The 20,026-nt window shown below is 63.6% G+C and overlaps 2 protein-coding genes and 1 long non-coding RNA gene across 4 annotated transcripts; 1 reads left to right on the top strand and 2 right to left on the bottom strand.

Annotated features, from left to right (window-relative positions):
• Positions 1-1,035: 1,035 nt before the first annotated feature.
• LOC308351504 lies at positions 1,036-6,216 on the bottom strand. Its single transcript, XR_013967584.1, has 4 exons — positions 6,152-6,216; positions 4,144-4,260; positions 3,812-3,864; positions 1,036-1,431 (listed from the first exon to the last, which is right to left on the bottom strand). It is a non-coding gene; the product is annotated as an uncharacterized lncRNA (long non-coding RNA).
• FSTL3 (follistatin like 3) lies at positions 2,168-8,143 on the top strand. Of its 2 annotated transcripts, XM_080817196.1 has the most exons (5): positions 2,168-2,362; positions 3,687-3,872; positions 6,015-6,230; positions 6,643-6,870; positions 6,961-8,143. In XM_080817196.1, exons 1-5 carry the CDS (start codon positions 2,260-2,262, stop codon positions 7,014-7,016), a joined length of 789 nt encoding a protein of 262 aa, XP_080673322.1. In that variant the 5' UTR covers positions 2,168-2,259; the 3' UTR covers positions 7,017-8,143. The 2 variants fall into 2 exon arrangements, with proteins under 2 accessions (XP_080673322.1, XP_080673321.1); XM_080817195.1 differs by having other exon boundaries at positions 2,188-2,362; positions 6,643-8,143.
• A 495-nt stretch (positions 8,144-8,638) lies between these two features.
• Positions 8,639-12,904, bottom strand: PRSS57 (serine protease 57; the record flags this gene model as incomplete). The annotated part of the gene is made up of 5 exons (XM_080814122.1): positions 8,639-9,044; positions 10,146-10,409; positions 12,020-12,164; positions 12,419-12,572; positions 12,826-12,904. 5 exons carry the CDS (start codon positions 12,902-12,904, stop codon positions 8,703-8,705), a joined length of 984 nt encoding a protein of 327 aa, XP_080670248.1. The 3' UTR covers positions 8,639-8,702.
• Positions 12,905-20,026: the final 7,122 nt, after the last annotated feature.

The following is a 20,026-nucleotide window of genomic DNA, read 5'->3' as shown; positions in this document are numbered from 1 at the left end:
CAGAGGGAAATGGTCTCTGCTTTTGACGACCCTCTGATTCCACTGGGCCCACCTGTGCCATCCAGGACCCTCTCCCCAACCAAACGTTTGAGGTGGGCTTTGTCTTACCCATAGCACGAACATCCGACCGCTTCTGTTCCTGTGCCCCTTTCCTCACCATTGTTCAGTCTAGTGTGATTTAAATGTCCTCCTCCTCTAAGAAATCAGCCTTGACCTCCCCAGTCTGCATTGGGTCTAGCACCCTCCATCAGAACTCTTATCGCTCTGCATGATCATGGCCTGTTTTCTGTGGGGTCTAGAGGACTGAAGCCTAGGGCCGTGGGGAGTCCTGGTGGATGTCTGAGCTGGGGAGGAGCCTTATGGTAGACAGCTGTGGTAGGAAGTGGGCTGCCGGGGATGAGGCTGAGGCCAGTTCAGGGTGGAGAGGAGGGCATGAAAAGAGGGCTCCTCAGTGAGGGCCAGTGACTTGCTTTAGGTCACCTAGCACATGGCCTCTGGGTTGGGGAGACATGCCAGGTCGGGTGGGGGCAGGAGCCGCTGGCAACCACTCTCAGTTCAGAGCCCACGCCAGGCTGACAATAACCCTTTGGTGTGTACCACCCAGGCTGGGGCAGCTGAGCCATGGCAGGGTCAGGTCTCGGCCAAGGTCACGGTGTCTGGCTCTGGCACACCCTTGATGAGAACGTCAGGTCCCATCCCTGCCCCACTCCCCAGCCAGGGGAGAATCCCCTCACACAGTCAGAGGTCAAGGACAGGCCAGGATGGCTGGGTGTCCTCCCTCAGTGCCACTGGGCAGGAGCGTGGCCCCTGGCCACCGCTGGGGGCACATGGGGCAGGCATGCCTGGAAGGGGTCCAGGCGTGGCATACTTGGTGGCAGATCGCATGCATGTGGGAGGTCTGGAATCTTTGGCGTCCGCACCTGGGGCCGGGGGCGGGGAGGGGGCTGATGCAGCGACAGCAGGTCGCCGCCCACGAAAGACCCCGTCGCTCTCATCTTTTTTATGTTCCTGAAAGCATTACCACTCTTCAAAGTTATCTATTAACTTGTTCGTCTATGTATTTTGTTTTTACGGCCCTTACAAACCGCGGGCTTGGTGATGACAAGACTGGGTCAGCCTTGGTCACTCTGGTACCCCAGCACCCCCCAACAATCCTTGCCATAGGAGAGTGTCTTGATTTCTTACAAATGCAAACAGAGAGGGGCTGTACAGGACCCGTGAACATTTGGAGAGGGCCCTGACAATTTGGGGGCGGGGAGACCCACAGATAGGAGGGATGAACTCCCAAAGAGGAGGAACATCCGGCTGACCCGACCCCCAGTGGATTCAGTTCTTTCCAGGACCATGCTGATGTCCGGCGTCACTGTCACAAATTGTGGAAACGCTGGGAGTCCCGGAGGCCGAGGGCTCCCGATACAAGGAGCACAGGACCTGAGGAGAGGAAAAAACCCGAAGCCAGTAAGGGCTTTCCGATGTGGCCCAGGAGGACGACGTGCAAAGGTCTGGGGGTTGGTGCCATCTCCCAAAGACCAGGGTCGGGGGCCCACACTCTGCAAGTCCTGCCTAAAGTTCACGTATGTCCCCGCCGCCGCAGCCATTTGTGGCTCTGGGTCTCCTGCTGCCGCACCCCGCACCCCTCCGCCTCCGTGGCCAGCCAGCCCCCGCCCACCCGTGCCCGCTCGCACCCAGCCGAGCCCATGGGCTCCAGTGGCCGGGGGCCCGGGGGCGTGAGTGGGTGGGTGTTGCTGCGGCTGAGGTCTCCGGAGTGTGTGGGCGCCTAGGGCCGGGGAGGAGGTTAGGGGCCCAGATCGCGCCTGGGCCGCATGAGCGACCACTTGCAAACCACGACGTGACACACAGATCCGCAGACCCGCTCCCCGTGGCTCTCCAGCTCCTCAGCCACAGCCCTCCGGCTGAAGACGCCCCCCCGCCCCCGTAAACGCAGGGTGAAGCCCCGGAAATCACGGTCTGGCCCCCTGGCGCTGGCCGCAGGGACACCTTCCCCGAGCCTCGGGCTCCCCGGGCGGACCCCCGCCCCACCCCTGCAGCTGCCCTCGGGGTGGCCAGGCCCAGCCCCTGCACACACGGGGCGCGACACGGCCTCGCGCCCCGCCCCGGCCCGGCCCCGCCCCGCCCGCAGCCCGCGGGACCTTTATAGGGAGCGCCCGGCCGCCGCGCGCTGGGAAGTCGGTGCCGCCGCCCTCCCAGCCGCCCGCCCGCGCGTCCGACGCGGGGGCCGCCGCCGTCTCTGCGTCCGCCATGCGTCCCGGGACGCCGGGGCCACTGTGGCCACTGCCCTGGGGGGCCCTGGCTTGGGCCGTGGGCTTCGTGGGCTCCGTGGGCTCGGGGGACCCCGCGCCCGGTGAGTGGGGCGGCCGGAAGGGGCGGGCGGGGTGGGCCACCCACGTGGGCCTGCCGGGGAATGCGGGCCTCGGGGGAGATGGGGGGGCGGCGGCGGTGGCAGCTGGTGATCGGAGGCCTCCTCAGGTTCAGTCTGGGAGGGCTTGGGGCTCCCCTCCCCCAGCCCCCAAGGGCCTGAAGGAGGGTCACCAGGAGGTCAGCAGATGTGGCTCTTTCACAATGGTCAAGAGGAGTAGTCACAATGACTGCTGACATTTACTGGGTGCTGTGTCTAACCCTCCGAGAATGCATACGATAGTCCAGCCGAGCGTGTGCGCTCATCATGCCCATTTCCCAGATGGGGAAACTGAGGTGCAGCGTCACCCAGCTTATAAGTGGCGAACTCAGGATTCGAACCTGAACCACTTGAGTCCTGAGGCCCCGGAAAGGTGGGGCTGGGTGACTGGACCCAGGATTTCCACCTGAGGTCTCATATCTTCCCCAGGTTTGGCTTAGATAGACAGGTTGTTGGAATCCCATAGCAGCCACTTGTTGGAGGATGCCGGGCAAGGAACAGCCCCAGTCCTGGCCTCAGTTTCTCATTTTGTAAGATGGGTGCCAAGGTGCTGAGCTCCCAGAGCAGGTCCCTGTAAGGCGCTCCGCACGGCGCCTGGGAACCAGTGAGCTCTCTGGGCTGGGGGCTGTGGCCTCTCCTGCTCCCGTTTAGAGTGCAGAAACAGGGCTCTCTGCCTGCCCACCCCAGCCGGCAGCCCCACCCCAGCCCCGCTCGAAGGGGAGAGCTGAGCCCCCTCCCCGAAGGCCGTGTCCCCAGGGAGATGGTGAGCTCATGCAAAGGGAATGTTCCCAAGTTGGAGTGAGTAAGAGGCGGGCCAGGCAAGGGGGGGCTGCCAGGCGAGGGGGGCTCTGCGTGCCCTCGGGTGCTGTCTAGACAGAGGGCAGAGGCGGACAGGCGGCTGCAGGGACCACTGACCCTGACACGTCCAGCTCTGGGCTTCTGGCTGGTTGGGCAGGATGCCAGGCCTGGGCCTGGGGGCCTAGAGCGACAGAAGGTGGGAAGAGCTTGCCACCACGAGTTGGGGTTGTGTGGGGGGTGGAGCTCCGAGAGGACAAGGAATCCCAGAAGGATGGCAAAAGGATCCAGAGCTGAGCTGGGATGGGAGCACTCGTGCAGGTCTCTGGCCTCCTTCCTAGCTTGAGAGCAAATCATCCCTCTGCAGTTACTGAGCACCAGCTGTATGCAGCCCCTAGGGCCGGGAGCTGGGTGTTGGGAGTGCTGCAGGAGGGCACCACCCCTGGTGTGGCAGTGACCGCCCTCCGGTGCACAGGTGGCGTGTGCTGGCTGCAGCAGGGCCGAGAGGCCACGTGCAGCCTGGTGCTGAAGACTGACGTCAGCCAAGCGGAGTGCTGTGCCTCCAGCAGCATTGACACCGCTTGGTCCAACTTCACTCACCCGGGGAACAAGATCAGCCTCCTGGGTTTCCTGGGCCTCGTCCACTGCCTCCCCTGCAAAGGTGAGACCACGGGCGTCAGCCACAGGTCAGGGTCACTGGGGGACAACTGGGAACGAGCTCCCCATCTCAAGGGTATGCAGAAGGAGGCTGAGTGTTTGTGGAGGGAACCCAGGGTTCAGAGAGAGGCGGGCACTTGAGGTTCCCCGGCCTCAGCCTCCATCCACTGAGGACTTGGGAAGAAACTCTGAGGGCTCCCCAGCCTCGTTTCTGGCCTGCCGGGGTGAGCTTTCCCTCCCGCACCCCAGCTGGGAGAAATGCACTGGACTCCCACCTGCCTCCGGGGACGGTGGGCTTTCTCGACCGGCCGCTTGGCTCTGTCACCTCGCCTCCCAGTCAGTGTTCCCAACACTTCGTCTGCCCATTGCCCCAGAGATTCCAGGGGTCTGTGCTGGGACGAGAGATGCGTGTTTAACAAGCATGCGCCTTCTGGACCATATTCTGAGAAGTGTTCTTGGCTGCCTCCTCCATCAGACTAGGAACTCCTTGAGGGCCGAATGCATGAATGAGCCAAGACTCGTGCTCTGCCTTGGAGAGGGGCTGGGGGCCCTCCCGGGCCTGTGGTCTGGGCCAGACATGCAGGGGCCCAGAGGTGGTGTGGGGGCATGGCTTGAAGGAGGTGGGCATTAGTACCAGGGTGCTGGGGCGTCATGAGGAGTTTGCCAGCTGGAGAAAGTATGGGATCGGGCCCTAGTGGGTGGGGCCGGTGCAGGGAGGAGGCTGGAGCTGAGGGCCAAGCTGAGAGCCCAGCTGGCCACTGGGATGTGATTAGTCTGATCAGTCCGGCTGGGTGGTCTTGGACTCACTGCCACTTGCCCTGGCTCCCTCCAGAACTGCTGCTGGGCTCTGGGAGGAGGACCCAGCGGCGGTTCTGGAGGGAGCACAGACTTAAAAAATTGCCTGGCCTAGGCATAAGGTCCAGGTCACCCCGCCCCCCCCATCTCATCTGGCCTTGGGGAAGGCAACTCAGTTCTCGCACTTCCGTTCCTGCTTGTGAAGCCACCCAGGGGGGAGTGTTTCCAGATGTGTGTGTGGGCAAGCAGTGTGGGAGGTGCCCAGGTGTGGCCCACACGCCCTGGCAGGGGTGACACAGGGGCACCAGCACACACGCTCATTTTATGCACACGCTTCCCCAGTCAGCCTCACTTTACACACGGGTAAACTGAGGCTGAACTCAAGAGCTCGAGTCTGCCCTCCACGACCCCAAGCAACAGAACTGGAGGGGGGGCCCATCTGGGGTCTGGCCTGGAGTTTTCGTTTGGAGGAGCCCTTGGCTCGCGTCCACTCACAGCTGTGACGGGGCCTCAGTTTCTCCCTTTTGTAAAATGCTGACAAGATGGCATCACCTCGTGGGGGGTGGCTGGGAGGCTGCAATGAGCCTGGGAGGGCCTGTAAGGGGAGTCGCCCATCAGTGGGGCTGTGGCTGGGTCTGGTCTGCATTTCCCTAGGTCCGGGGAGAGGGGTGCTGGGTGGAGTTGGAGACCCCAGAGAGAGAACTGCCCTGCCCAGGCCTGTTTCCCTGTCCGAGAAATGGGGGGGGCAGGGGTAACCCCTGGTTCATCAGGCCCGGGATGTGGGAAGCCCCCTCCCCAGGAAATGAGCCTCAGGGTCCAGTGCCAACGCCCCGCCCTCCCCGACGCCTCCTCCGGGTTGGTCTTGGCAGGCACGGGGAACGGACGCTGCCCGTCCTCCCCAGACCCGCGCACGGACCGGGCGGGGCCCCCCTCCGCTGACGCAGCCGGGGCCCCCGCCGGCCTTCCCTTCCCGGCGCGTAGATCAGGGAACAGGCGCCAGCCCGAGCGGGTGGCCCAGCTGCGGAGCGCGAGCGGGACCGGGCCCTGGAAGCTCGTTCCCGAACCCCGCGATTCCGGGCAGACACCCGCCCCCCGCCCCGTTCCCGCCCACTCTGAGCCCCGCCTCCAGAGCCCCAGCCTCGACTCCCGCCCCACCCGGCCCGGGGCTGATCTCGTCCCCAACGGATCCCGCACCCACACTCCGAGCCAGCCGCCCTCGCCTGTGCTCCCCGGCTCCGGCCCGGCCCCCACTCCGCGCGGCCTCCAGCCTCCGAAGAGGGGGCGGGGGCTCCGCGGACCTCCGGCCTCGGCCAGGCGCCCCCCCACACGCGCGCGTGCCCTGTGTCCGCAGATTCGTGCGAGGGCGTGGAGTGCGGCCCCGGCAAGGCGTGCCGCATGCAGGGGGGCCGCCCGCGCTGCGAGTGCGCGCCCGACTGCGCGGGGCTCCCGGCGCGCCTGCAGGTCTGCGGCTCGGACGGCGCCACCTACCGCGACGAGTGCGAGCTGCGCGCCGCGCGCTGCCGCGGCCACCCGGACCTGCGCGTCATGTACCCGGGACGCTGCCGCAGTACGTGGGGGCGGGGCCGGCGGGCGGGGCGGGGCCGGCGGGCGGGGCGGGGCCGGCGGCGGGGCGGGGCCGGCGGGCGGGGCGGGGCCGGCGGGCGGGGCGGGGCGGAGCCTAATAACTGGCCTCCCGGGAGGGCGCCTCTGGATTGGGTCAGCTGTGGGTCGGCCGGAATGAGGAAAACCGGGGTGCGGTTTTGGAAGGGGAGGTCTGGGGCTCACGTGGGGTGGAAGATAGGAGTGCGTGACTCCGGGCGGGGCTGGCGGATGCGGCCAGAGGGGCGGGGCTTGGGTGTGGCCGGAGTGCGGGCGAGGCGCGCGGAAGGGGTGTGGCTTTCGCCCGGGGGCGGGGCCTGGGGTGGAGCCTGCCTGCGGCCCGACCGCGCCCCTGACCCGCCCCCGCGCTCCGCTCGCAGAGTCGTGCGCGCACGTCCTGTGCCCGCGGCCGCAGTCGTGCGTGGTGGACCAGACGGGCAGTGCTCACTGCGTGGTGTGTCGCGCGGCGCCCTGTCCCGCGCCCTCCAGCCCCGGCCAGGAGCTCTGCGGCAACAACAATGTCACCTACATGTCCTCGTGCCACCTCCGCCAGGCCACCTGCTTCCTGGGCCGCTCTATCGGCGTGCGCCACCCGGGCAGCTGTGCAGGTGCGGCGCGGAGCGGGGAGCGGCGGCGGGGTCCAGCGTCCCGCCCCTCTCCGCGCCCCCATTTCTCTTTTCTTCCCCCCCGCTCTGCAGGCGCCCCTGGGCCGTCAGACGCAGAGTCGGAGGAGGAGGAGGAGAACTTCGTGTGACCATGTGGGGCCGACTTGGGCCTGGCGTTCAAGGCCTCCCCGTTTTATTTATTGCCGCAGCCGAGTCTAATTTATGTCCCATGGACGCTCCCCAGAGCCTGGACCGGGAGCCCCCTGACAATACGTTGGAAGGATTGGGGGAGGAGGCCTGGGACTGTGGCACGGAGCTGCCCAGGAGGACCCCCGCTGCTTCTGCTCTAGGGGATAACTTAATTATCGCCCCCACGGAGAGGGCTGGGGACTCACCCCTGCCGACAATTAGTGAAGAAGCATCCCAGCCTTCTAGACTACAGACTGGGACGAAGGCCTGGGCGTGTGTAAGTGAGCCTCAGAACCTACCCAGGCCTCAGACAGGCCAAGGAAGCAGCCATCGTCCCCAGCCAGCTCGAGAACGCCGGGGCTACCTGCCCTCCTGCCCTTGTTTCCCCAGCACGTCCTGTGGTGGCCAGTTAGGAAAGCCCAGCTTGTCCCCTGGACGGGGTGAGGGGAGGGGCCGCTATCTGTGTCTCCTGACACAGACCTCGGGCCAGAGCGTTATGTCCAGTGGTGCCCGGTGCACTTAGGGCAGGACCCCGTGGGCACCGGAGCCCCTGCTCACCCACAGGCCCTGGGGTGGTTGTATGTGCCAGGACCCACTCCGTACCCTGCCTCCTGGAGCTGCATGTCTGAGCGGCACACTAGTTTTTGGCAGTCCCATCCGCAGATGAGGTCCGGATCAGAACCCCTGGTCGCGTGAGACTGGTCCCAGTGGAGCCGCAGCCCAGCGCCCAGCTGGACCCTCCTCACCCTGCAGCCGGCTCGGGAGTCTTTGACACCAGCCAGGTGCTGGCCTTGGGTAGAGTCTCTGCCTTCTGTCTGGGCTGTTGCTGGGTAATCCCACCCCGTGTCTGTATGGGGGCCAGAGGCTCAGGCCACACATCGGGAGCCCCCAGCAGGCAAGAGCACAGCTCCAAGTTTGGGGGGGAGACACACGGGGCTAGCTGTGCTCACCCTCCCCTAGCCCCTCAGAAGTGCCTTATCTGTGACCCTGAGAAGTGCCCTTGGGCTCCCAACAAGGCCACCTCCCCCAGCCTGGGGTCCCGCCTCACCAAAGAAATAAAGACTCCACTCCGGAGTGTCCAAGCTTTGGTTTGCTCCCCTCCCTCCCTCTCTCTTCCTCTCTCTCTCAGTCTCTGTGCTGCCCCCTTTGGTAGTGGGTTACCACCCAGGCATCTGGGGTGCTGTTAGGGTGGTGAGTGGGGGAGACCCCTCCTGTCTCTGGGCCTCAGTGTGTACGTCTGGGCCGTGGGCAGCAGCCAGGGAGACAGCTGAGGACAATGATGTGTGGACCCGGGTGGGGAGAGAAAGGAAGCCTTTCTAGGGCAGGAGATGAAAGAGGGGATCAAGACGGCTGTGGTTAGCTGGGGGCTGAAGGAGGTCCACGTTGGGGGCACTGCGTGGGCAGAGGCCAGGAGGCTGCCCTGGCTGGGGGCTGGGGGAGAGTGGTGAGGAGCCTGGGTCCTGAAGCAAGTGGCTCGGAGTGACTCAGGGAGGCAGTGGCAAAGCCAGACCCTCGGCCAGGGTGAGGCACGAGAGAAGCTCGAAGGAGCGTGGACGCACCCTGGAGATGAGCCGTCCCGTCTGGTTATTCGGTTAACATTTTATTTGGTCATTTTGGCCCTTTGTGTTCGGAATGGATGCCGTCTCCTACCCCACCCCAACCCCATACACACTAGGCTTCCCCGGGGCCTGTGGGGGCCTGTGGATGACCTGCCAGGCCATGGGATTTCCGGGGAAGGAGCTGTCTGAATCATTCGCCATCCCGTCTGTATCCCCAGTGCTGTTGTGGCTCCGGTGGCTGCGCAGGGACCCGGTGGTCCTGGGCAGGGGGCTGGGCCAGGGCCTTCGAACCACATCCCATATCCAGCTCACAAAGGCAGACACCTGTGTGTACACATCGGGGGTCTTGGGGTCGCCACACCAGAGTCCGGAGAAAGAGACAAGGCCGTGGGCCCGGTTCCTGCACACCAGGGGCCCCCCAGAGTCGGCCTGGGGGGTGGGAGGAAAGGCAAGGTCAGGGGTCCGTCTCTGGGCCTCTTTCCCTGAAGGGGCTTCTATGTGCAAATCTGACCAGGACCCTCCCTGCCTCTAAATCTTCCGTAGCCCCCTTGTGCTCTTCCAGCAAAAACGACACTTACGGCCTTCAGGGGCCGTGGGCACCCAGCTCTCACCCATCTGTCTACCCTCCTTTCCCTGGGTCTTGGCCCCACCGACCCCCCAGGCTGTTCCTGAAGTAAACCAAGCTCGCTCCAGTCTCTGGGCGTCTTCCATACCCTTGAGACCTGTCCCCATCCAACGCTGCTGGTTTAACAATACAAGTCTGCGGTACTTTGTGCAGTAGGTGATCTGCACAGCTATACATGGCAGCCCTGGGATGGGTCTCTCTGCCTGGCATACCTTCCCTCAGATCTCCTCAAGACTCCTTCAAATCTCAGCTCAAAAGGTGCTCCCCTCAGAGAAGTCTCCCTGAATACTCACCCTAAGATTCCCGCTTTCTCCCCTCCCTCCCTGCTCCAGTCCCATCACCCTAACTGTGGTCTAGAATCAGCTCTGATCCTATGAAGCAGGTACTACTAGTGTGGCAGTTTTACACATGGAGAAAGGTCCAGAGAAGTGAGGTGACTTTTCCAAGGCCACACACCTGGGAAGTGGCACAGTCTGGATTTGGATCCAGGCAGCTGGACTCCAGAGTCTGTGTTTTGAATCACTACACTCTTCGCCTGGAATAAAAAATCCTCCAGGTTGAGTTTCTCCCTCAGCATCAGGGCCAGGGCTGTCATTAGTCCACACAGGGTCTCAGGAGCAGGGACTGCTTGATTGCGATGTGTACTGCCCCCCCCTACTGAACACTGCTTATGGATACACAAATCTGCGGCTCTCTGTGCAGTGTACAACCTGCACAGCTGTATGTGACAGCCCTGTGACCTTAGAAAATTCTTTGTCCTTCCAGGGTGTCAGTTCCAGGTCTCAACTGGTCTCAAAGGTGAGCTGGGACTTAGTTCCCAAGCCTCTGCCCACCTCTAGCCCTCTTTGTAGGCCTCACCCATTTCCCCCATACCCTAGGCAGGCAGGGTGGAGACAGTATCTTACTGAGCAGAAGCCGCGCCGCCGGCGGTCCCCACTCTGGGTGCAGAGCATGGCAGGGCTCAGCTGGCCCCTCCAAGAGCTGTTGCAGACGTCCAGGCTCAGCACGCGGACCTCAGCCTCCATCAGCCCGGGCGGCAGGTCCTCAAAGTCTGATACGGAGCCCCAGCCCGCCACCTGGCACCGTGCCCCAGCTTTGAGTGGCCTGGCATCTCTCCGCGGCAGCTTCAGCAGCCCCACTGCGGGACCCAGGACAGCAGAGCGGTTCAGCTGCAGAGAAACCTCTGAGTTAAGGGTTACCCCCAACCACCCATCAGTGTCCCTGCCTCACTTTACCCATCATGACACCTGGTCTCCTCTTGGCCTCAAGGACGGAAATCAGTAGCAGCCATCATCAGGCCATCAGGAGGCCCTCCCCATCAGGCCTCACCCTCTCAGACCAGGACACTGGCCTCCCCCAGGGCTGGAAAGAAGTGCCCTGCTAACCAGCAACTCCCCTGCTTGTAAGCCCTCCTGTGGCTCCCTGTGGTTCTTGGGACAATACCTCTTGGCTCACCATTGGGCCCTCCCCTCCAGGCAGAATGAATTTCCTGCAGGTCCCTGGTCCCGCCACCGCCCCCCCCCCCTACCCCTTCAGGCCGGAACACCTTTCCACTCCAGCCTTCAGGTCTCAGCTTAGATGTTACCTCCTCAGGGGAGACTTCCTAGACTCCCAGGATAGGACGGAGTCTCCTCTGGTCTCCCCTGTGCCCCGTCAGGGCCATTTTACTCACCTGCCACCCTGCTGGACCAGAGGCTCTAAGGGGGACAGCCCCGGGGCTGTTTGTTCGCAGCTTTAACCCCAGTGCCCAGCACGCATCGGGCGCTCAATCAGTGTTTATGGAATGAATGACTCGGGCCCCTGGTTTTGGTACTGACCATACCCCAGCCTCAGTTTCCCCCGCCTCATAATAGGATGGGTGAGCTGTGGATTCCAGGTTTTGGGGTTTCACAGATGAGCAAACCCATATGCGAGGTTTGCCACTGACACTCGCTGCCCCCTTCTCGTTTTGCCAAGAGAACACGGCACCCCAAGCCCTGGTGTTCCCAGGGACCTGTTTCTGTCGTGCTGAGTGTCCCTCGGTTTTGACTTTTCTCCACATTTGGAGAGCAGGTTTGAAGTGTTTTCCCTTTAAATTTCCTGGGATGCCTGGAATTGAATTTGGACACCTGAGTGGGAGATATGGGGGCAGCCCCCAAGTAGGAGGGGGCCATGGGGGCTCCAAAGGCATGCACGCTGTGTTGGCAGGGAGGGAAGCCCACATTTACGGGAGGAGCTTCTTCCTGCCCAGAAAACCCACAAGGGGCCTGGGGGGGCAGGGATTGGAGTATCTGGTGCCCCAGAGTCTCATCTCTTCTGAATGTCCAGGCCTCCTGTGGGCCGTAAATGGCCACGAGGGAGATAAAAATCCCTGTCCTCCAAGTCTGGAGGTGGAGGCGGTGACCCAAGAAAGGTGGGCCAGAGGGAAGGGATGGGGAGATGGTGGGGGCAGGGGCAGCTTGCAGAGGGGCCCTCCTGAGAAGGGGTTACTCGAGTAGACTTGAGAGAGTTGAGGGAAGGAGAGAGCCAGGTGGTGTCTGTGGGAGCAGTGTCCTGGAGGGAGCCACAGCCTGTGCAAAGCCCCGGGGATCTGAGCATGCTGAGATGTTGACTGCTCAGTCCACCCCGAGTGGGGCTCTGAGGGGAGGATGTGGGAGGCACGGAGGGCAGAGGAGGGATGTGACCCGACTTGGGTGCTCATGGGATCCTCCCAGCTGGTTTCCGAACATATCCATTGGGCCATCACAGGGGGAGGGGCCTTGGGCAGGCCAGACCTCAGTCCAGTGCCCCCCCAGCTCACCAGCAGCAGACAGATGTCATTGGCGTGGATGTCGGGCTGGTAGTCCGGGTGCCTGATGACGGCTGAGATGCCAAACACTTGCTGTGTAGGCTCCGGGGCACGCAGGACGTGAGCCCCCAGCACCACCAGGCCCGTTCGGGGGTCCCTGCGGGGGCAGGGGGCTTGAGAGCGAGACCAGGGCCTTGGTGGCCCCTGGGACCCTGACCAGAGCCCCGCGATCGTGGCCCTGCATGTCTCCATTCCCACTGCAGTCACAAATCGTGGGGCAGTGACACGCGTTGGTATCAGAACAAGGCGCTGGGGATGGACGCGGGGCTGTGCTCCTCACACCCGAGCCCCCCCCCCCCGCCGCCGCCCCCCGCGGTGGAGGTGGGGACAGGGCCCCCCTTGTGGGCTCACCTGTGGCTGAAGCAGTGGGCTGCGGAGACCACCCAGCGGGCTCGGAGCAGGAAGCCCCCACAGTGGTGCTGGCCCTCAAATTTCACAGACGCCATGTAAGGCCGGGAGTGGGGTGTCACTTCGTGACCCCCAATGATCCGGGCGCCCCAGGAGCCTGTGGGCAGGGCGGGACTGTGTCAGGATGGGGCAGGAAGAGGGGTGGTAGGAATGGACAGCTGGGGCACCTGCTGGGGTGGGGGGCGGTGGGGGCCAGCGGGTTGAGATGGGCAGGGGGCAAGGAGCCGGGGAAGGTCCCCAGGCATGCTGGGAGGGGTCTGGACCCCAGAAAGCCCAGGCCTGGGCCTCCACCCCAGCCCGGGGCCCCGAAGACAAGCGGGGCCACGACCCAGCCAGTCAGGGGCTCTCACCTGCCGGCCTCGTAGGCAGCGTGAGGACCACAGCCGCGGTCAGCAGCAGGCGACCCCGCTCCCCGGCCCTGGGGCCCATGGTAGTCGCAGGCCCGCGGCTCCTTCCAGAGCTCAGCAAGACATGGCCGCCAGCCTCACCAACGGCCCGGGGAGGGGGAACCTGGCTGCGGCCTGTGGTCAGAGGTCGGCCAGGCCCCGCCAGCAACGCCCAGTTCTGCCCTGCTGCTTCCGAGAAGCCACAGGAGGTCAGGAAACGGGGCAGCGAGGGGAAGAGCAGGTGGCTCGAGGGGCTGCCTGCCGGGGGCAAAGCCCGGCTCTGTGGGGTTCTGTGACGGCAGCGGTCACTCACCCTCCGTGCCTCAGTTTACCCAGCAGCACGGTGCCCATGGCTGCCTCTCAGGGTGGAGGTGAACGGGGTCTGGCCCCCACGCTGCCTGGTCCCCGTCGGCAGCCCCACACGGACCTCGGGGCCTGTGACTGTTGCTGCCGGGTTGCATTTATCGAGTGTCGACTGTATACCAGGCTGTGGCAGGAGCCTGTGGTGAGACTGCGACAGGGACACAGCCCCCCGCCCCACGGTGCTGATGTTCTGCAGGGACATGGGGTGGGGCTGGTGATCTGGGGCCACGGCTAATGCACACTTGAGCCGACCGGAGGACACGGACATGGACAGGGATCCCCCAGCCCACAAGGCAGAGGCTTCTGAGGGCTTTGGAGCCGGGCGCTAGCAGCAGGGCCTGGAGAAGCCTTGGGACACACGTGCCCTTGCAGAGGCTGTGCTAAGACCGGAGCACTGGCCCCACTGCCCCCACTGGTACCGCCCAGCCTGCACAGCGTGGAGGACCCAGCAGAAGAGGGTGCCTGGGGGTCAGGGGTGGGGAAACTGAGGCACGAGGGCCAGTGTTTCCACCCGGAGGGTGTTCCAGGCTCACCCTGTCCACGCCTCAAAGTCCCCAGGGCCAGCAAAGGTACAGAGCACGTCCCTCAGGATGGCCCCCCACCAGACGCTCCACAGGCGTCCAGGCCCTGATGACCATAGATGTGTGCGCTGGCCCCTACCAGTGCTGGGGGGTCGTCGTGGCCTGAGGCACCCTGGGCGTGGGGGTGGGGGTGTCTAGCCTGGCAAGTGTGTGGGGGCACATGGAGAGGAGAGCTGGGGGGGCAGGGGTGGGAGAGACCCTCGGAGGGCAGAGACGGAGAGAGACGGGGATGATAGCAGGAACAGTGGCATGAGCGGCAGGCATGTGGCTATGCGCTCGGGCTTTGTCCTGAGCCCCTCGCCGAGGGTGGGCTCACGCACCCTCCCTGCACAGTGCCCTTCCCTCGTTTGCGAGCCTGGCCCCCTTTGGGTGCTGGAGGTGGTGACTGTCCAGCTTGCTGGTGCTGGGAGCCTGGCGAGCGGTCCGCCCTCCCAACAGCACAGGGGACACTGACCTTCCTGTTTGGGGCGGTAAGGGGATCGGGTGCTAGGCTGGAGCACGCCAGGCCTGCAGCCCGCCCCAGCCCCTCTCTGGCCCAGCAAGCACGTGGCCAGGGCGCCACGGGAAGATGACTTTACCAGCTGCAGGGACGCCATGAAGGGGTTCACGGGGGGCCACCACCTCGTGGCCCCCCGTGACCCCACCTCCCTGGTCCCGTGGGGCAGAGCCACAGGAGTGAGGACCCGCGGCCCCCAGAGGCTGCCCGGCCTCCCACTCACCTGGCACACCCAGTGGATCGCACCAGCACACACCAATTCTCTGACGGTTCTGGGCTCTGGAGTCCTAAAACCCCGGCATGGGCAGGGCTGGTCCCCCGGGACCCCAGGGAGACCCGGCTCCTGCCCTTTCCTGGCCCACGGCCCCAGCACCATCCTCCCCACCAGCAGCGCGGGGGCTGCCCGTCTCTGGGACCCCCGCCCTCTGCCTCCCTCTCATGAGGACCTGGTGAGGATGCTGTGTCCCCCAGGAATCCAGGGTCACCCCCACCTCGGGGCCCTGACAAGGTCCCCTCTGCTGCAGGAGGGGAGATGTCCCAGGTCCCGGGACCAGGACGGGGACGTCTTTGGGGCCATATCTGGCCCGCCCCATTTCCTGATCTCGTGGGTTTACTATGTGCCATCATTCCCATTTTACAGATGAGGCCCAGAGCCTCAACGGCAGTGGGGCAGGGGTGGGGCAAGTGGGCTCGGAGGGAGCGGCCGGGCCAGCAGCCTGGCCCCGGGAGGTCAGCCCTGTGAGGCCCACTGCTCAGGTAATAAGGGAAAGTCATTCTAAGCTGCTGTGTCTGCGGGGACAGGTCAGAGCAGTGGGAGGAGCCACCACGACCCCAGGACCCTGCGGGAAGGTCCCTGTGATAGCGATCTCTGCTCGGGGCGGACGCCGTGTGGCCACCCAGAGCCCAGCTGCCGCTGGAAGGGGATGTGTCTTCGGGGGCCATGGGGGACTCTGCTCTGGGCCACTGGGGCTGTCGTCCCACGCCACACTCCCTTGGGGAGCTGGCATGAGCATCACCCCAAGCTGTAGGGGTCCCACAGCCACCTGGGGACATTGGGTTGTTTCTATTCCCATGACCGGTGGAGATACCGATGCACAGAGAGGGTAAGTGGCTTGGCCACAGTTGCACAGCGAGGGAACTACGAGGCTGGGCTGCTGCCTCCGACAAAGGCTGATTCCGCCCACAGCCAGGCCCATTTCCTTCCCATCTGGGGAACGCTTGTGAAACATAACCGTCCTTCCTGGTCTCAAACAACCAAGCTCCCCAAAGCCCCAAGGAGCAGGCAGGCTGGGGCTCAACATTTTCATTTCCCAAACTGAGGCCCAGAGAGGGGAGCCTGACTTGTCTGGGCTGCACAGCAGAGGGTCTGAAACCCAGAGCTGTGGACCTGAGTCCTTGAAGGGTTTTCCCACGGAGGATTTGGGTGGCTCTCCCAGTAGGAGCGGACTCTGCCGCAGTAACGGTGGTAATGGCAGCAGTGATGCCGATAGCTCCCTTTACTGAACACTTACTTTTGTTATTGATTTGCTGGTGCTCTTTATATGTGGAGGAGTTTAACTTAGGATCAGATGAATTTCTTTTTTTTTTTCTTTTTAAAGATTTCATTTATTTATTTATTTGGCAAACAGAGATCTCAAGTAGGCAGAGGGGCAGACAGAGAAAGAGGGGGGAGCGGGCTCCCCGCTGAGCAGAGAGCCCGATGCGGGACTGGATCCCAGGACCCCGAGACCATGACCTGAGCCGAAGGCAGAGGCTTGAACCCACTGAGCCACCCAGGCGCCCCTCAGATGAATTTCTTTTCCTGAGCACCTGTCAGGTGCAGAGGATACAGCCTCCCCAGGAGTGCATTTCGATTCTGCCCAATGGCAGATGGGACCCAAAGCTGACTCAGCCAGAGCAGCGGGCTTTGTGAGACCGAGAACAGTCCCACATCCCTCACCTGCGAAGGCTGGGGCTCCCAGGGCCATGGCACAGGCCAGGAAGACAGTGGCAGTCATGGCTCCTGACATGTGGCTCCGTGCAGGGCCTGACCTGAGCTGGGCCTGGGGTTCGGGCCATGAAGCTGGGGAGGGGGTGCCCCGGAGCCTCTTCTGTCTGGCTCATCCCTTCCCGGCCCCTTCAGGGGGCTTGTGAGAGTTGAAGTTATGGGACTGAGAGCCCGTGGGCGGCCGGCCCAGGTGGGGGTGCCCTCGAGAGCCTCGTAGCAGCGCTGATCCCTCGATCGCCATTTGTTTAACTCACACACGCTACTTCTCTCCGTTACTGTAAGGAGCGCTCCAAGGACATCACTTCTCATTTCTTGCAGCAGATGCCAGGCTGCCTCAGGAGTAAACACAGCCCCCCAGGGACGTCCCATGTCCCACGCGTGCCCCTCTGGACTCCGGGCCCTCGCGATCGAGGGGCTGCATACACCCGTCTACCTCTCTTGGACCTCTCCGGGCTGCATACACCCGTCTACCTCTCTTGGACCTCTCCTGGCCCCGCACCCAGAAGCCTGGCAGAGAGCTGAGGAAGGGGTGTGCAGGGGTGGGTGCCTCGCACACGGGGAACCAGTGGGTAAACTGAGGCTGGGGGCCAGAGCCCCACCAGCTCTGCCCACCTTGTCCGCCCTCACAGCTCCTGCTTTCCTCCTGGGGAGGGCTTTGAGTGAAGAAGCTTGGCCATTACTGGGGTCCCTAGAGCCACCCCCACCTCTGGGGGCAGGTGACTGGGGCATCTCTGAGTGTCAGAGGGGGGTCAGCAAGGGCCTGTGTGCCCGAGGCCCCCCTTGCAGAGTCTCTATGTGCCCATCTGCACGTGGCATTGGCGCCCTCTGCCCTGTGGGGGACTTCAACGTGGACCGTGGGAGGTAGGAAACCAGTCATCCCGTGGGTGTTTGCTGAGCACCTGCTGTGTGTGCTGGGAAGACAGGTCTGTGCCCGGGGGGACCAGGTGGATGACCTCGTCTGCCAGAAGTATTAAGTGGCACAAGGGTGGCCAGAGAAGGACAGGGAAGGGGATAGGACTCTAAAGCTGGGAACTGGGGAGACCCAGCAACCATGGGCAAGAGCAGGAGATGCTCCTGGAGGCGGGTGCAGCGGGTGCTGATGTGGGGTGTCTGGATGTGGGGCGGGGAAGATGAAGGGAGGGCAAGGCTTGGCAGGGCTCTGCTGGACCTGGGAGGTGGGCCACAGGGCCCTGGAGAGCCACAGCAGGTGTCTAATGGGGACAGGTTAGGACAGAGCTGTCCCGTGCACAGAAGAAGCAGGGAGACCCGGGAAACTGCGGGGCTGGTGACAGGGGGCGGTGTGGACACAAGGCCTGAGCTGGGATCAGAGCCCGGGGAGGTAAGGGCGTCTCTGACTCAGGGACAGGGGAGGAGGGGGCTTTGGGGGGTGAGAACCCCCCAGAAGTCCCAGGGTCCCAGGGGATGTCTGGCGCAGGCTGGAGCTCAGGGCAGGACAGGGGTGCTGGGCCAAGCCCTGGGGGTGGCCGCTCCCAGGATGAGCAGAGGTGGCCAAGGAAGTGGTGTGTGTGGGGGGGTGGAATGTGGTCATGGAAACTGTGGGGGCACGTGGCCCAGCGAGGGGCCAGCCGAGGGTACAGTGATCCAGACTGGGATGGGGGCTGCAGGGCACTGAAGGGAGAAGAGGGGGGATGGGTGACGTGGCGTCTCTGCAGGAGAAAGTTCGGCTCTGGCCCCCAGGACGCCCCGCCCTGGCCCACCTCCTGGCCGAGGCCTGCCTCCCCTGCCGCCCGGGGCTGCCTGCTCACCGTCTCTGCCCCGCCCCGTGTCCCCGTCTCCTGGGGCGTCGCCTCCAGGCTGGTCCCCTGGAACATGCCCGAGACCGTGGGTATAGGAGCCCATGTTCGGGGACCCTGTGAGGACCTTGCTTTTGATCTGAGGGAGGTGGGCACCCTGGGAAGGTTAGGGCGGGGAAGGGACAGGAATATGGGGATGGGGACCATGGCTCCCATCAGCCCTCCCCATGAGTACACTCTCCTCCTTTCCCTCCTGTTCTTGTGAAAAACACACCCACCAATCCCTCACACCTCCAGGCCCCGAACACCCATGTCCCAGGGCGAGGCTTCTGTGTCCAGGCATGTTCCGGGTCAGGGGCACAGCAGGTATCAGAGAAATCTATGTGGCTGCATGGACTTGGAGGCAGAGGGGCGGGGATGAAACCACTCCCCCCAACTCTTGCTGAGCACCCGGTGTGGTGCCAAACCTGGCCCGGCACCTGCTCTGTAAATAAAGCTTTATTGGCACACGGCCACATGGATGCATTTGTGTCTTGCTCTGGGGGCCTGGACGCTGCAAGGGCAGAGCTGACTCCTCATGACAGAGACCGTGGGCCCGCAATGCTGAACACATCGGCTCTCTGGCCCTCTACAGAAGTGCTGAACCCGAGCTTGTGTGCGCAGCACCCTTGCGCCCTCCAGCAGCCCTGGGAGGTGGGGGAAGGAAGCCCAGAGAGGTTAAGAAACAGACCCAGGGGCACACAGGCTCTCCACCTGGGGCCCCTGAGACTTCTCGGGGCTTTTCTGTGTGTGTGTGTGTTTGTTTTTTTTTTTAATTTATTTGACAGACAGAGATCACAAGCAGGCAGAGAGGCAGGCAGAGAGACAGAGGAAGGGAAGCAGGCTCCCTGCTGAGCAGAGAGCCCCATGCGGGGCTCGATCCCAGGACCCTGGGATCACGACCTGAGCCGAAGGCAGAGGCTTAACCCACTGAGCCACCCAGGCGCCCCTTTTCTGTGTGTTCTTGGCATGTGATTTCACCTCGCTGTGCTTGTGCGGAAGGGGTACACATTCCCAGCAAAGAGGAAGAGGCAAAGACGCTCCCCATTCAAGGCTCGTTTGAGGTTATTTCCCTCTACGCACACACCCCCTTTTATTGAAGACTACTTTCCCGCATTCCAGACCTCATATGTGTTCAGGGCCAGGGACTAGTGTTCTCGTAGGAACCCGGGACATCGGGGCCACTATCTGCATGTTGGTGGGGACAGGTCCTGCCTCACTCCCGGCCTGTGGGATCTACCTGGTGACACTTGCAACGTGACGAACTCAGGATAGACTACAAGGAACCAGGGTGGCATCATCTTGCCCAGGCCTCCCCAGGCTGGGGAACCCCACTGCTACCCCTGGGCCTCACACTGAACCCCAATGTGGGTGTCCAGATGCCCACCCAATGTCACCCTTGTCATCCCTCCAATCCTGTCCATGTCATCGTGTCCTTCCGGGGGCACCCCAGGAGACAGGGGGACTCTCATACCTGTTATCCCACATCCCATCTGGCGGCAGTCCTGCCGGCTTCCCTTTCAAGATCTGCCCAGAATCCTCCTGCCTCAGCCCGGTCCAGCCTCCATCCTGTCCCTGGGAGTCCCCTCCTCGGCCTCCAAGCCTCCTCTCTTTGCTGTCCTTAATCCACTCCCCACCTGGCAGTGGGAAGGGCCTTCCCAAAAATAAAACAGGCTGACCCCTCTCCTGCTCTGAAGTCTGCTATGGCTCCCCAGTGCTCGGGACAAAGCCTGCACTCTGTGGGCTCTCCCCACTGCCCCTTCACTCCCTCTAGCCGCAGGGACCTGCAGCGTGGCCACGGGAGCTGGGGGGCAGATTCAATGGATCAATTTTGATTGCCCAGGGCTCGGCAAAAGCCGTGTTTTCATTCCTCCCCCGACAGGTGCGGCTCAGCCCCACCAGCGCATCTTGGCTCCGGCGGGCGCCCTCCACCTGGACGCTCTTC

The sequence above is a fragment of the Martes martes genome, assembly GCF_963455335.1.
Source record: "Martes martes genome assembly, chromosome: 1".
NCBI lineage: Eukaryota > Metazoa > Chordata > Mammalia > Carnivora > Mustelidae > Martes > Martes martes.
This window is presented reverse-complemented; position numbering and strand designations above follow the sequence as displayed.